This window comes from Carassius auratus, chromosome 22, assembly GCF_003368295.1.
Source record: "Carassius auratus strain Wakin chromosome 22, ASM336829v1, whole genome shotgun sequence".
Classification (NCBI taxonomy): domain Eukaryota; kingdom Metazoa; phylum Chordata; class Actinopteri; order Cypriniformes; family Cyprinidae; genus Carassius; species Carassius auratus.
In genome coordinates, this window is record NC_039264.1 from 22,322,396 (window position 1) to 22,339,465 (window position 17,070).

The 17,070-nt window shown below is 36.3% G+C and overlaps 1 protein-coding gene across 2 annotated transcripts in view; it reads left to right on the top strand.

Annotated features, from left to right (window-relative positions):
• Positions 1 to 368: 368 nt before the first annotated feature.
• Positions 369 to 17,070, top strand: part of LOC113040040 (amino-terminal enhancer of split) — a 28,483-nt gene continuing 11,781 nt past the window's right edge. Inside the window, exon 1 of one of the 2 annotated variants that reach the window (XM_026198261.1) lies at positions 369 to 773. In XM_026198261.1, coding sequence (XP_026054046.1) covers positions 747 to 773 — 27 coding nt within the window. In that variant the 5' untranslated portion in view covers positions 369 to 746. The remainder of the gene's footprint in view (positions 774 to 17,070) is intronic. The other variant, XM_026198260.1, reaches the window with a different exon arrangement.

Genomic DNA, 17,070 nt, shown 5'->3' on the forward strand with positions numbered 1-17,070 from the left:
ACTTTTATATCATACATATATATATATATATATATATATATATATATATATATATATATATATATATATATAAAATGATTTTAATACATTTTACATATTTAAATTGTACAAAATTAATCAGTTCACACACACATATTATATATATATATATATATATATATATATATATATATATATATATATATATATATATATATACAGTATATATTCTGTTTACTGGTGCTGGTTTTATGTTAATTAATAGTAGCAAAGTTGTTATTCATCTAAATGTATGTTTCGATGAAAAACGATTATTACTTACTAGTGTAATTATATTTTATATAAATATATAATAAAAAATGGCATGCATACAGAAAAAGCAGCAGCAGTAGCTATCAGCTCCCAAACTCCACTTCATCTCTTGCTCAGTCAGCCACTCGAGGAGAGATACACCACCAGCCCTTGTCTGCGCTCATTCCCAACGTGGAAAGGGGACAGGAAAGACACCATATCAATCCGACAAATTCCAGCAAATCGCCCACGGATCATTATTTCTCCATGCCGACTGCGTGTTAAAGAGCGCGCTCAGTGCGGCACACATCAGGCTGCTTTATTACATAGCAGCAGCGCGAGCTGCCTGTAGCTGTCCAGGAGCCTCAGCTAGCGACGGAACAAAGAAAACACACACCAATATAACCGTCTGCTGAGCAAACTGCTTCCCTGTTCTTCGAAGAGGAGAAGGCAAGACCCCGAAGACCAAAACTGACATGATGTTTCCACAATCCAGGCACTCGGTGAGTGTAAATCGAGCGGTTTCCTGGCGCTGTGTTGATGTTGTTAGCTGTCTTGAGCTTAGCATAGGCATCCGTGCAAGTGCGTGTATGCTGAAACTTACCGCGAAGATTAAATATTAATCATCATTTTAACCTTTTATGTTTTATAAACTACACGTTTTTACAGTAAAATCCACTAATGTGTGATGTTGTGCGCCTGTGACATTTAACAGTTGGTGAATTGTGTATTAATATATGCAACTTCAGTCTCAAAACCTCCTAATTCTGGTACGTTATTCACATTTATATACGTGTATTACTCTGTAGTTTACAACTGAGCATGAATTTATGATGTTTAAGCATCAAATTCGTGTTTACGTTGACATCTTTTCAGGTTCTATTAATCTTTTCTAATTTGCCAATGGGGTGCCAAAATTGATGATAACTAACACTACAATCTCACTTTTTCAAGAACACAAGCGGATTTATTTTTTCTCTTTTTTTTGTTTTGTTGTTGTAAGAACAGCAAGACTTTTGCCAAAAAACCCAAGGTGTAAATCTGTAATGACATGAATTTGCATTGTGCAAGATGTTTTTTCCCTGCAGCGAATACGAGGTGTGTTTTGCGCACTACCTTGATCTTTTAGACAGAGTAGAGAGAGTCTGTAGTATCGCTGCTTATGAACTCGTTTATGGATCGAGTTACACACAGCCAGTCGCTTCATAATCAACCTAACTAACGCTGGAAGTCATTAAAAGTGTATTCCTAGACCGGTTTGAATGCAATAACTCGTTACATGTTAAGTTTCTTGCAGGCTGTTGCTGATTAATGAGCTAATATGACAGATATTTTGATTAGCCGCTCTTGATTAAAGGCGTATGGCTGGAAATGAATTAGATGCCGCTGAGCAACATGATTTGGTTTGCTTTGCAGAATTATTTTGTAACGTTTAATCGCTGCCCCTTTTTAAAAATCAACATAAATGGCATCCACAACTCATTTTGCATCAAAAAATAGCATATTTTTTTGAGTGAAGCTGAATTTTCTGTAAGCAGAAATGCAGGGAGGCTCTTGATTGGCTTGTGTAAAGTGGACTTGGTGATGTCATACAGAAAGGAAAGTCATTTGGGAGGTGGAGCAGTTTTTTGAAAATTGACTTGCAGTGATTAACCGTGAACAATTAGTACAGAAACATATGGGTCAATGATGGAAAAAAAGGTTTTCTTTTCAAGAGTAAAATTTTTGCACAATTCTTAGTTCACAAAGTCTCTAATTTGGCATAATATAAAATATAATTAACATAATTTGACCTTTTAATGAGAAGGCAGGGTTATTATAGTTTGTAAAATGTCATGTGGCATGAAAAAAACTGAAGGATTTTTTTTTATTATTATTAATACTTTTTATATTTGTAAAAAAAGACTTTTGACCTTGACAAATAAAATTGAAAATGCCATTGCACTTTACTTGATAGCTAAAAAACCTGACATTTCAATTATCCTTGAAAATCTTTTTTCCAAAATAACTTTTTCGACATCATGTGAAAGCGATATTAATATTAAGAGTTCCTTTTAAAGAACTTTACACTCGTTTTAACTAGGGATGTCAACGATTAATCGATGATCGATTAATTGTCGATAAGAGATGCAATCGATTAAGGCTATCGATGGTCGGTTAACCGATTCAATGTTGGGCTGCGTGCGGCTCATGCGCACTCAACACGTGCGAGCGGCTGTGAGTGACGGTGACGATATATAAAAGCATCATCATTCATTCACAATGTACAAATTAAGCTTTTAATGTGATTTAAACTTTAAAGTACATTAAAATAGAAACAACATAAAAGTTCTTCAACATTAAATGCAATAGAAATGTAGTTCCTAATCATTTCATCAGATAACTGTTTTATATCGTGCGCTTTGCAGGGCTGCGGGACACAGTGACAGGACAGGTAGTCTATTCATTCCTACAACTTGTTAATTCATTCCTACGAATTATTAATGTGGCAATTGTCCATGTTTCATTAATTTTGTTCCCTAAATAACCCATGATTTAAGTGAAATAAGGGAACAAATTAATAAATCGAACGAATTCTTAATTCATGAAATCTTTAATTTCCCTTCCCATGTTTACCACAGTAAGAGATGCGAAAACAGTTATTAAAAGCGAAAGATAATAAAATAAACCTGGGAAATTAGAGGGTTAGACTATGAAGATTTAGGAAAAGAAACGATGCCTAAATATACTGAATTTGTGGAAATTCGCGACCAACCGGCAAACCAGAACAAAGCCGCGTAAATGAAGACTATGGGGTCCAAAAGCATGTTCGCGATCTAACATTTTCCAGTTAACATATTATTCCTCTAATAAACAAAGCTTTTATACCACACTTGTCATAATCAGATCTTATCATTTCTAAATAAATAATTGCTGGATTCAAAACAGCGATTAATAGGCGCTGTGACCGACACATTCCTGGAGCATTCACTGCTGTCACTAAACGGTGACGCCGAGCATCGTTCACAAGTTTCTGCATGGACCTGACTAGGGCACAGGTTCTAAGCCCTGGGACAAAATGGGATGCTTTAAGGAAAATTTATAGCCTACTAAGTAATAGGCCCAACATAAAAATAACAATTTGTTTTCATGTTTTTTTTTGTTTTTTTTTTTTTAAATAGGCAATGCGAAATATATCCGACTTAAATAGGCTAATTAAGATTAACGGATTTAAAACAGAAGTGTGGGCGCTCCATAAATTCACAAAAAAAAAAAAAAAAAAAAAGGATGACAACGCATTCTGTTTGTTTGCTTTATTTTACAAGAGCACAAATCTTCTGTTTTTATTGTGAGTGTGCACAAATGAAAGTAAACACTTCTGCGGAAAATATAGGCTATATATTTTTTTAATGTCTCAGCTGTTTCGATCGCCCCGGAGCCTGCTGCACATTCTAGCGATTCAAACTTACATCGCAGTCTGTTCATTATCAAAATAAAATGTCAACTAAACATTAAAAGGTTACACTGGTCAGTTTAAATAGACCGTAGTATACCGGTCCACTCTGCTGTTATGGCAAGGACGTTTTTGCTCATATGAAGAGGATCATCTTTTCCGTCTATATGCGAATGCGTGTTAAGTACAAGCCTAGTTTACATTATAAATAATAGTTTAACATTCAAATACATTGCGAATATGGAAACATTTCGATTTGTGCCGAATGAGACATGAGCAATAACCTCCAAATAAATCTAGCCAAATCCGCGCTCGCTCATCCTCGTCTGCACGCATGCACTGTCACGATCTAATGCGCTGTATGCCGGATTTTTAAAAATCGGACATTTTCTAGGACAGAATCCAGCAGGATCAAATTAATGTGAGCAACTGTGTTTTGGTGCAGCAGCGCCGATGTAGTTCACTTAATGTGCAGCGCAGTCACACGCGCTCCACATTTCGGATAATTTTATACAATAATGTCAGTTGAAAACATTGCAATTGTGCTTTAAAATACAACAACGAGCACAACAAAACCGTTTAAAGAGGCGCGTTCAGCGTTCTCCGTGCGGGATTGGAAACTGTCAACAAAGTAAAATGACCTCAAAAGTATGGCGCGCTCTCTTCATTTTATCAAATGATCATAATCGCATCTATTCATTTTATAATCCTGCTACTAGCATTTTATTCAGACTAAAACCTCTTTAATTCAAGTGAGAGCGTTTTGTGTGTGTGTGTGGCTTTTGCACATCCTGTCATACCGCTGACTGCGTGCCTGCAATAGACGCATTTTGCAGTATTATGGTTAACGATTAATCGATTAATTGATCGTTAATTTAAACGACGATCGATCATGGAAATAATCGAAATTTGACATCCCTAGTTTTAACCTATATTTTTAATTGTGAACTCTTGTATGTCTGACTTCACTCTTCACTTTTGTACTAAAGAAATAAATAGGGTCAATTTTGATGTCACATTGACTTGAACATCTGAAACTCCTATGCGTTAGACCAATTGTTGGATAAAAATCTCATCCAGCAATATATAAATCATATTTTTCAGGTGTTTGAGCTGAGGTAGTGAACTGAACGGCTCCTTTTCTGCTGATAATGAATGCCCGACAGGGAACATGTGAAAATGTGAGCCCGGTTGTAGTTGGTGCTACTCTTTTGCCATGGTGCTGTGACTCCATAGCAACGACTTTTGACCAGACTTTACACAGAAGGTATTTACTCTGACCAGCCTGAACGCTTCATGACTTCAGTTGTCCACCTCGGTGTAGCCGCACATGCAGCCTTTTGATTCCTGCAAGGAAAGACCTTTTCAAGGTCATCTAACAATATTGGTGAAATTTTTTCCTTAATTAGAGTATTAAGACCCGACAAAAAAGTTTAAAGCAGGGATTATGGATTTAACCCCACACATCCCAAACGGATCCAGCTGTTATGTTGATTTAACATTGCATGAATGTTACCTGCAACCATATCTGACTTCTTTGTGCGTCTGATTACGTTTAATAGCGTTTTGTCCTCCATTTTGTTTGTTGAATCCAGATCCAGACGAGTGATGTCATAATGGTGGGGATTTGTGAATTGGAGTGCGCCATTGATTGTGGCTTTTCAAGGAGTCGCTTCTGAAAGCCATTGTTGCAGTAATGGCTGGAAAAAGAAGCTAGAGTTGGCACAGAAACGTATGCACACCAATGTGTGTGTGTGTGTGTGTGTGTTTTGCCCTCGACCTGATGTTTTGGGTGGAGCGTTCGGAGCAGATTTATTAAGTCTGCTCGAGTGAGCAGGACAGACCTCCATCTTTCCCTCCCCAAATCCCTCAACGCGGCGGATAATCCCTGTTGTCCCACATCTTGCTCATTAAATAAACTCTGTTTCTTCACACACACACACACACACATACGTGCATGGGAAAAGGCCCACTTCACCATTTATCCCCTGCACGCTCATGCATGCATGACGAAAAACTTATTGCAAGCTACCTTTTTTGTCATGCTAAGATAAAAAATGGATTTAAGAAAGACTTCTCAAGCTTGTATACTTGTGAAAGTTTGAATCTGCCTTCTAGCATTAGCATATACATAAATGTATAACTTATACCTATTTTATTTTCTATTTTTATTTTATTATACCTGATATATTTTATAATATAATTTATACCTATTTTTATAACCTATATTATATACTAGACTGATTCTATAGTAAATTTTTGTATATTTAATACTAGTGCTGTCAATTAATTGCAATTAATCACATTTCAAAATGAGTTTAACATAATATATGTATGTGTACTGTGTATATTTATTTGTGTGTGTGTGTATATATATATATATATAAGCAAACTTTTATGCAATCAGCACTATTTTATCTATTGTTTTACTTCTAATTTTACACACACACATGCATATATACATATATGAAACAAAAATATAATTTGAATGAAGAAAATCTTCAAATAAATGTAGTTTTTGCAATTCTTGCCTAAGCAATTAAATCAATATTCAAAAGTAATATGTAATGTTAGTAAATAAAATATAATCTATTGTCTATTATATAATATAATCTATTGTATTTGTGATTTTTTTGCTTTAACAATGATGATGGATAATCTTCGATCAATAAAATTGTGCTGAATATTTTATATATAGGCATCGACAAATTCAGTGTTCATTTCTGCAGGTAGGAATAGTAGTGCACACAATACCAAACAGATGTCTTGGTTATTGATGGCATAACTGCTCATTAGCATCACAAATAGGTCTTCAAACACCTTTCTGGACTGAAAAGCATACGTGGAGAGGACAAGGAAAAAAACGTGCACATAGGTGATACATATTCCTTTATTTCCCTGTTGTTGTATTTTTTTTTTTTTTTTTTTATATTAAATGATGAATTCAGGCCATTTCAGAAGAGCCGCTGACAATACGCTGTCCTCCTTGAATAGGCTCGGCCTGTACCATCGTGAAAGAACGAGGCGCGGATGGCTTAATTAGCTTGTCTGACTGTTTGTGTTCCTCCTGGCCTTTGGTGTGAAGGACGCGTGCTGGGATAATTGCGTTGCAGGATTATTTTTACTAGCACAGGTTTTTTGCCAGTTGCTTGTGGCTTAGAGGCTTTGTATGTTGCACACATGTTTCTGAGTGTGTGTGTGTGTTTGTGTGTGCGCTGAGACAGACGTGCTGCATCAGTATTCTCTGGCAGTGATGGACTTGTGCTGTGGGAAAGCTGCACCCCAGAGTAAAGCAGCGGTATGAAACAAAGCAGCCTGGTGGGGGACTGTTTAATGTGGCAGCACCTCGCTCAGACCTGCCTGTCGACATACACAACAGGCTGAAGAAGCCTTCCTGCATCGCTTCCACCTCCACAACCAAAGGCTATGATTGCCACTCTTCATTCACTTCTTCTCATCGTGCCTTCAGTGCAAAATTATCACATGCTCACTGCGTCCTTTTGCAGTGATCAGTGTTATTCGGGATGTTCATTTCAGTTATTTTTCCTAACTGACAACCAAACGTTCGTTAACCGATTATTAACCGTTAACCGACACGATTATTTTAAATTAGAATTTAATTAAATTATAAAGGAAAAGTGTCTGTGACCAGTTAAAAATAAAAAAAAATTGTTTTCCGGGGATTAATTTTACATGCGCAAAAATCTGCAACCAACAGAACTTGAGGATTCACATGATAATATCATCTATCACATTGCGTACCTGCAGCGCTTCTGTGAGCGGAGGAAAACATAAGAAATATAGCTATATAAAACAAATAAATAGGCCTATATGATAAATACATTTTACTTAATAAATTTAGGAAACAAAAGTAAAACTGTGCAACAAGTAGCCTAGTATTCAGAGTTTTGTTTAATTTTTGTGGTTATCAGAAAACTAATAAGAAATAAATCACTGGAACATGCGCGATCACAAAACGAACATGATAACAGCGGCCTTTTGTTTGCATGCTTTGTTAAATATTTAAATTCAAAAGCATCGATGTTTTACTATAAGTGATACCTTGAGCATAATGAATTAATTTATCAGGCTTGAAAATTTGTCATAGAAATAAATGTAAGCTATTTCTATTTTATTTATTTATTTTTATAGCACAGTAGCATATACGTCACATTAAGAAGGAATGATAATTTCTCTCTTTTTATAAAAGCTCCCGAACAAAAAACATTATAATATTTTTATGGCATAGGCTATGTGGAGCTAAACTCTCGAGACGAGACTTATGACAGATAATATAAGTTACTAAATAAATACACTATTGTTATAGAGAAGCTAATAAGCTGACGTCTGATTCCTTCAAACGGTTAAATTTACCATGTTTACTATGGTAACGTTAATACCTAGCATGCAGTCTTTTACATCGCTTATAAATATTTCTACCTTGTTTAGTGATTTATAATCCACATTGGAGCACGTTATTTGAAAGTGAGTTTTGAGCTCAACTTATTTTAAAAAGTCTTTAATGCTGGTGTTATAGCTGTTAGTTTTCTGAAATGATCCGCAGCACTGAGCTCTGAGAAACTCCACCTATGTTCATAACCCCTCCTCTAGCCCGAGCTGGTCTACTTTGCCCCAAGGTTTTCGTCGGGCCAAAAAACCCTGACCGTTGGCCACGAGGAAGCCCCGACGAGGCAGGATCAAGCCCCGGAAGTGACAGTGGAAACGTGACTGGTCCTGGCACGCACTAGCACGACCGCTTTTAGCCCGACAGTGGAAACGCGGCTAGTGTTTATTATAATGTTTGTAAACATTTTGCGTCGACATTAGGTCTATTTCTGAAAGAAATAATAAAATGCGACAATTTTTTTCCTCTAAAAATCTATTTTCTTTTATATGCGTAGTGTATTTTAACCATGCAGCAAACCTTTTTAGATATTTTGATAAATTGCTGAAAAAAACAACTTTTTAATTTTAATAATTGGTCAAAATTCTCACACGGTCGGTTGACCAGTTAAAATGAGCATCCATAATCACTGATATATATTTAAATTCTGGCTGTCTAATTAACATCTTAACTTTAATTAGTTATGAAAAAATAACACAATTATTTTTTTTATGCAGTTAACACACTGGGCAGCCCCCAGACCTGTGTGTCATCTTACATTTCATACAGTTGACTGTTAACAAATATGATGCAAGGCAACAACTCCATTATGCCCTAAAATTCAAGATATTGGGGCAAAATATGCCCCTTTATAAGTTTTGTCTCGTATCAAATGATAAGTGATCTCACACGAGCAGTGAGAGCAATATCACACAACTGCTGTTTTTGTCAAGAAGAACATACAACATTTTATTATTGTGCTACATTTTAAACACAATATTCTGTGTTTTTGTTCAATTTTAGGGTATTTGCGATTAATCATAGCATTAATCCACTGACAGATCTAATTTAAATGTTTACACATCTTTTATTTAATTTGAAATTAAAAGAAATGAAAATGTATTTTTATTTTACAACTAGCTAAAAGAAAGATGCGTTTAAAAATGATTTGATGAATCATAAGTTGTATTTAACTCTTATCAGTGTTGCTATTCTTAACTAACATTTTTTTTTATGCTTTTTAATAATTTAAATAAAGCAGAAATTAAAAATGTGAGGTTAAATTAAAATAAAAGTAGAAGTATTAAATTACCTGAAATAAAAATAAAGGTAAAATAATACTTTAATAGTTAATAAATAACACTGGCACCATCAGCTGAATGTTGATCAACCAGTCTGGCCTTATTTAAGTTGAACTAAAGTCCATAAGTCTGCAGGGTTCTTTCCAAAGGGTCATTATGTGGGCAGTCGCTCTCCTCCCATGGCTGCACCATTTGTTACAGGGTCGGGAGTAATCGGCTGTCTTCCGGAGTCTCTGACCCGTGTTGAGCTCTTTACCAACATGGCATCAATCACTATCACTACTGTTCTGCCTGTAATCTCACAATCACCCTGACCCTCCTGCTTTTAATTTCCAATCGTGAGCCACTGTGCTGTACGCTCTCTTCTTGACTGACATTCCTATTTTCACTACCCCCCTCCTGCTGTGTTGTGTATCCTTTATGCCGTGTGACAGCTATTTGTCTGTAATTTGACTGCCACCGTTGGCCTTTCCAGCAAGAGGAAGCTTGTGTTTGGTGCATGCGGCGCCTGATGTGATAAAAGGTGAATAATCCCCTTTCAAACGACCCGATGAGGACGGATTGGAGCGGGAAGTGGGATAACACCATTTCTCTCAAAGTGCAAGGGGGTGAGGGTTTGCAATAGGCAAAGAGATAATCATCAAAATCAACTTCCTGTCCCAAACGTGATTAGCTACCACTATTATTTTGCAGGGTGGCTTCCGGTTCACCCTCCTTTATGATGCGTAAGCCACTGTGAAGAAACACAATACTTTAAGTCTAATGTGGATTCAGGTTTTAAGTAAAGGTTGTTTAATGCATGTCTTGTTAAATCATCAAGTTTTTACATTACGTCATGACGTACATGCGTCATGTATTGCCATACATCTTTTTCAGCACAGAAATCTTGTTACAAACCTTTGTCAGAAACCGAAATGATGAATAAGTGAGTCAAACTTTATAAAAACCTGAGAGTTCAACATTTTACACACTTTTGTTTGGTTTGGTTTTATTTTTGTATTTTTTTTTTGATCCAATACTGTAATCGATCCGATACCAAAAATTCTGAGTATCAGCCGATAATGATCCAATCCCATACCAGCACAGTTTTTTTTTAAGCAATGTAGAATTTTTAATCTTCTCTGTGTTGACTTGTTTATCACTCTTTTGTTTAAACAACTTCATTTTAATGAAAAATAAGAAAATGAAAAAATCTATAATCACAACAATAAAAAATACTATAATAAACTAGATTAGTGGATAATTCGGCAGCAAAAGATACTCTAGATTCTAGAAAAATCACGGGTGCACAATAATTTGATAAAATCTAGTGAATTATTTTATTTACAAATAAAAGTGAATAAGTCTAAAATCTGGTCAAATATAAACATTGCTTTTTGTATTGTTGTAAAATACATTCATGTAAAAACAAGTACATACATTTATATAGAAATCTAAAATAAGTTTCTTTCAAATGTATAGCACAGTAATAAAGGCAGCAACATATGATAGATGGGACAGAACAAGAAAGATGATTAATATTGTTTGATTGGGCAGACAAGTATTATAATACCAAAGGTCCCAATATAGAGCAGCACAGAGTGCTTATGCACATCCTGTGCACAGAATGACGAGCTTGAAACAACACTTGAGTCTAGGGGTGTCCATGGTTAACCGGTTAACCGATTAACCGTTAAAAATTGTGTAACCGAGTAAAACATTTTGCTCGGTTAAGTGACGTCAATGGCGTGCATTGAATTTAGTTGTAATACATTTTTGCACCACCAGAGACCGCCAGAGCGCTCCCAGACATTTGTAATGTGCACAAGAAGAAGTCATTTTTCTAATATGAAGCGGGCTAATACGAGTGACGGGGCAAAATGCAAGTATTGCAATACAGTGCTTAGATATACTTCAAGTACAACCTCGTTGTTGTAATCTCAACAGCCAACACCCGGGCATCATTAGGCCGGTCAGGACACACTGGATGCGTGAAAGCATCTCAGCTGCGTGGCGTGTCTGTTTTTAATTCGGTTCCCATGTTTACAGGTTAGAGCTTGGCGACTGCCTGCGTGAGACGCGCGGCTCAGGCGCGGCTCGACGCGTGCATGCTAGAAATAGAACCGACGCCTTGTTGGAAGCGTTTCCAGGCAAAGTATAATAGGAAAATATGTTTATATGTCATTTTGTACAAAAATACATATTAATTCATGACATTTTGATATTTGAAAGTCTATAGGTTGACATAAATTCAGATATAAATGTAATTTAAATAAATAAATAATTATCGATTTTCAAATATTGTACGTGTCAAACATATCATAGTCATAGCCTTAGCGAGGCGGCCGCGGAGTCTGCTTGTTACCTTTTGCCTTATACATTTTAGGCTTATTCTCAAATTCAGATTGTGTTAATGGGCGGCATTATTAGGCAGTTTTAATAGGACAATTTGACCGGAGAGATACAATTTTATTGGACATTCCTTTTTTTTCGGCCAATGTCCGGAAATTACTATGGTTATGGTTACTATGGCACACTATGGTTAACCGAGTATTAACCGCTAAGGGCCTCGGTTAACGGTTAATGAAAAACTTGAGAACGTGCAGCCCTACTTGAGTCACAGTGTGCAATCTGCACAGACTTCCAAGTCCACATAGAAAAGTTAGTACAACACACAAGCTGCTCGGCTCGTGTTCATCTTCAGTTCTCTCTTTACAGCAGTTCAGTCAGTGTAAAAAGTGAATAACTTAAGTAATTTGTGGATTAATGCTTACTGGAGACATGAACGGTTTCAAACGATTCAGTCCGAGAAGAACCGGTTAAATCGAACGATTCGTTTGCGAACCAGACATCATTAGTACAAAGGGAAGAGATATTGATACATAGTGTATTAAATGTGTGCGTTAGTTTAATGAGCCTTTTCTATGAACATGTTTAAACCTCAGTTACCGTGCGCTCTGGAAGAGAGTTTCATAGTTTTGACTGTAGTAAGCAAACGCAGCACGCAGTTGAATTGCTGAATGGAGGATGACAGCCGCAACGGAAAGAAGAGTTTATGTGAACTTGAATTTAATGACTTAAATATTAATCTGTACCTCACATTGAACTATGGAACAGCTTCAGGACACTTGAAATATGTGCACGCAAATGTTTTGGTGCTTTATAATGTTTTTGTGCCTTTCGTGGGGCTCAACAATAACACAGAATAGTATACGCACAATATCAGATTTGGATCGGTCTCGTCTGACCGTTACCCGATCCACAGAAAATGCCAGTATCGGAGTCGATACCAATCCCGAGTATCGAATCGATGCATCCCTATTATGCTGGACCTCCACAAATTTTCTATAAATTTTAGAACGAACTCAAACCCAATGCTTTACCAGTAAATGTATGTGTTTATATGTCAAAAGCTTAATTGGTAAATGGAGCTTTTGATGCAAAAAGTACCCTAATATGACTAATAATAATGGTTTATTTAAAGGTCTACCACCATCTGTAGGACTTCAGTCTGGAGTCCTGTTGGATTGAATAATTAATAAGAAGAAATAGAGGTTCAAGCTGAGAAAATTGCATTGTTGGATACAGTACTTTGCACAGCATGTACGGTTATGTACTGCACATTTAAGCTAATCCATAATAGTCCATTGTGTATTCTGTTTGGATACTGTTCACAGTATACAGTATACTGCAGAAATAGAGTAATAGTATGTTATTCCAAACATAGCATCAGATACAGGAAGACTGGGGTTGAGGATTTGCTGTAGTGATCTTAGTACCTCTTGGTTTGGATGGCATTTTACCGAACCACATTCACTGTAATTCAAGTGTAAAGACTCTCTTCTCCTCTTCAGATAACTACATCTGGGCTTTTGTATGTTATCCCTTGGGATGGGGGGGGGGAAACTACCAACATTTAAAGTTGAAAGAATTTTCTAGAACATTTTTTTTTCTGTTAAACGCTGGGGTGGGAGGCACAACTGTAAATTATGGGAATGATGAATCCCATTTAGCCACAGAAGAATCACAATTTGCCCACCAATGTATAAAGCCTTTTAATGGTTTAATTGCATCTCAAAGGAGAAGTGCACAGAAGCAGAGTCAAATTAGGGATTGTCCCATATTTTGGCTTGTGCTGCATGAGTGCGCCTCTGTGTGGTTTTCTTTTAAGTGAATATGGGATTTGCTCTAAAGCTTAAAATCATTAGACTAAGCTTCACAACCTTGAAGGTTTCCGTCACTTTATTAAGGCGGGTGTAGCTCGGTGATTAAAGATTTGGCCTGGAAACCAAAAGGTTGCATGTTTGAATCCCATAAAGCCAACTGGTTGCTCAATTGGTAGAATAGAGCAATGAGTCACTTGCGTATTTCAAATTTGCAATAAAATATGACGGCAATGGTATTAAAAGCTGTGATTCTTTAGCTCATCTAGCCAAAAAAAAAATCATAATTTTATTTCAATGCTAATGTTAATAGACATCATCATGACATTTGTTCCATTTATTAGTGGAATTGAGAGCTTGATTAACCGGCGAACTGAGCAATCATAACACCAAGTCCGCCATCTTGCCCGACAAACAAATCAGACAGAAGGAAAGTATTTTAACTTAAACTAAACTAAACTTAAAAATTGTGTATTGACCTCTTTCTGCAGTCAAAATAATATACACTTTGATGTTCATTCATGTTTATTTTGTGGCGTTTGGTTCACTGAGGCAATACAGCCACCTGTCACGACACATTTAAAAGCCACAAAACGCTATTTATTGTTTGAGTTTCTTAATATTTTTTTTTTAAAGACTAAATTTTAAAGCAGAGACATTGTTTCATACCAGAAGTAACTAGTTCCGTCTTGTCTGTCAGTGTCCTCTTTGCTCTACGATGTATTTTTTACTGCTCGTGAACATGGTGTGTAGTGAGAGAGGCATGGCTTGTCGGATGTAGCAACAGTCACTAACACCTCACATGTATTTTCTTAAAGGGGTCATATGATGTTGCTAAAAAGAACATTATTTTGTGTAATGAAATGTGTTTATGCAGTCTCTTTTTTGTAAATATGGGCCTTGGAAGCGGTCAAATGAGTTTGTTTTGCTTTGCTACAGTAGGTAATTCTAGTGGTGACAACAAGCATGCATGCCACTTCTGCAAGCTGCGTCATACCCTGTGAGATGAAGCGTCACTCTTTTCATAGCTTTTGCCGGCTCTGAGACACTTGCATGTTATTTCTCCTGCTTTTTTTCCAGCAAAAATTCCCTCATCACTAAATGAAAACTTAAAGTGAAGACGTGATTATTTCAGGAGCCTTCTCACAAGTCCATTTGTTTTTGAATGTCGGTGCTACTTCTGCTATTTTTTTCACACGTAAAACAATATTTTGGTGTCCTTCATACTATTGTCCTCTTTTCTTAACAAAGCACGAAATAAACATGAATGAACATCATAACGTGATTTATTTTGACTGTGGAAAGAAATTAGTACACACTATTTTCAAGTGTCCACCGAAGTTAATCTGCTCTGCTGTCTGATTTATTTTTCAAGATGATGGATTCATCGTTATTATTGGTCAGATCACCTGTCAATCAATCTCTTTGCTGATGCTCAATTCTGCTCACTGTTAACTTCTTTAGGGCCCATAAGCACTTGTTCATTCACACAGCAAATGTAAATCGGTTTCAGCACACTTGTATTAATGTATTAACCACAGTTTTAAAGTGCTCTCTCTGTTTGACAAACAGCTAAGTGTTCAATGCCTGCTTAAACAGTCCAGATGACGTTATGGTGTAGCAAGCAGGTCAACATGGCCGCTGTTGAAAGCTAGTATTGTGTGTACGTTACACCCCGTCGCCGGACGCTCCACCAAGAGTCGTCGACTCAAAACACATTCCCAGTCAGCCCTGTTCCCCAGCATTCCCTAAGGAAACCGTATCTTCTGTAGCCACGCAGAGATGTGAGGGCTACTGTTAGCCACGTCTGAAAAAGATTGACTGTTTGGGCACTAAGTGCTCGCTGTTGACACAAGCCTCTCTTTCATATGCAGCGGAGCACAGAGCGCTTGGGCTAAGTACACAGTTTGTGTTAAAAGTTGGTCCGCTTGCACTGAGAATTTCATCCGTCGAGCTCTCACCCGCAGAGTGGCTCTGGATTTTTTTTTAAACGGAAAAAGGCAAACACTCGAAAGGAGTCAAGAACAGGTTGGCAATTTGGAAAATAACATGATGAATCAGCTGCTCTATTGTTCAGAAGAGATCAGAGCGACCAATAAAACACCCCCCCAAAAAACAACCAAGTCCTGCATGCTGATGGATGACAAGTGTCTGAATTTGTGTCTGTTTTGTGTGTTTCTTCTTATCTTTGCTTCTCTGTATTGATGGGACTATATAGTATCGAACATGAAAACTTAAAATATTATTATTGTTGTTATTATTATTAATAATATCATATTATATTATATTACTATTAACATTGTTTTATTTTATACTAAATATGCTAGCTAACCAGCCAAAATCCACTGTTAAAATCTAAATTTTAAAATCTTTTGAAGCTGGAAATAATAATAATAAATTCGGTTCTAAATTTCTATTATTGTATTTAATTAAATTTAACATGTCATATTGTTGAATTCAAAAGTGTGATTATACAAACCGAAAACTATGGGAATTGGTTTTTTTATTTATATAAATGTTAACAAACTTTTTTTCAGCAAGTTGCCAGTAAATAAAAGTAAAAACTGAAATAAAAATGGATAAAAACAACTATGTAGATATTTAAAAACAAAAAATATAATAAAATGGATAAAGCACTCAACAGATATTGCTAACACTTTAAATAAAACTAAAATGGAAAATTAAAAGAATTAAAAATATGAATAAAAACTATAATAGTGTCTCATTTATACTTAAAAAATATTAAAAAAATTTACTCTTTAATGTGGTCCAAAACTTTTTTTTAAGAAAAAGAAATATTTCTTTAATGAAGAAAAATATTTTTTTAATGAAGAAAAATGCAATAAATTACATGTTAATTCACTCCTTGCTTTGACCAAAGGTCAAATATCAAAAAGCTTGCTCATTGCCAACCCTCATCCTAGCCAGAAAACACCAATCCTTCTCAGGAAAATATCAGTTCTACTTTCAAAAAGACCAAAATGGTAATTTCGAGTGTTCATTTTCAGTAGCCAGACTCTGAAAACATTGGTAACAGCAGAGATCTTCCTGGTTTGTTTATTTATTTATTTCTGCATTACAAGAATTACATTGAAAGCTGGAAGGCCTGCATTCATCAAAATAAGAGTGTGGCAGATGCTTATTGGGAAAACCACCAACATATCACCAAGTCTAGGAAAAATCCAACCTGAAAAGCGCAAAACAGTTCCAATAACATCTGCATTTTCCCTACAGGTGTGGCCCCCACACTGGGGAAATAAGCTCACCTGCAAGCGAAATACATGTAATTCAAAAACCTTGGGTGGCGTCGCGCTCCAGACATGACAGACGCTTTCTAAATTATGAGTTTTGAATGTCGCAGTAAGCCTTCGAGATTTCATTTGCTGCTTTTTATACCGTACACTTGAATCCACTCTTGATTACCAAATTCCCTGTGTTTAGAAAGCCGCATCTGTTTTGGCCGGATTCTTCTGGTCTTGGCATTGAAACGGCAGCTCTGGTTCTTCCCCCGGATGCCCAGATGATGCTGCGAGACACATT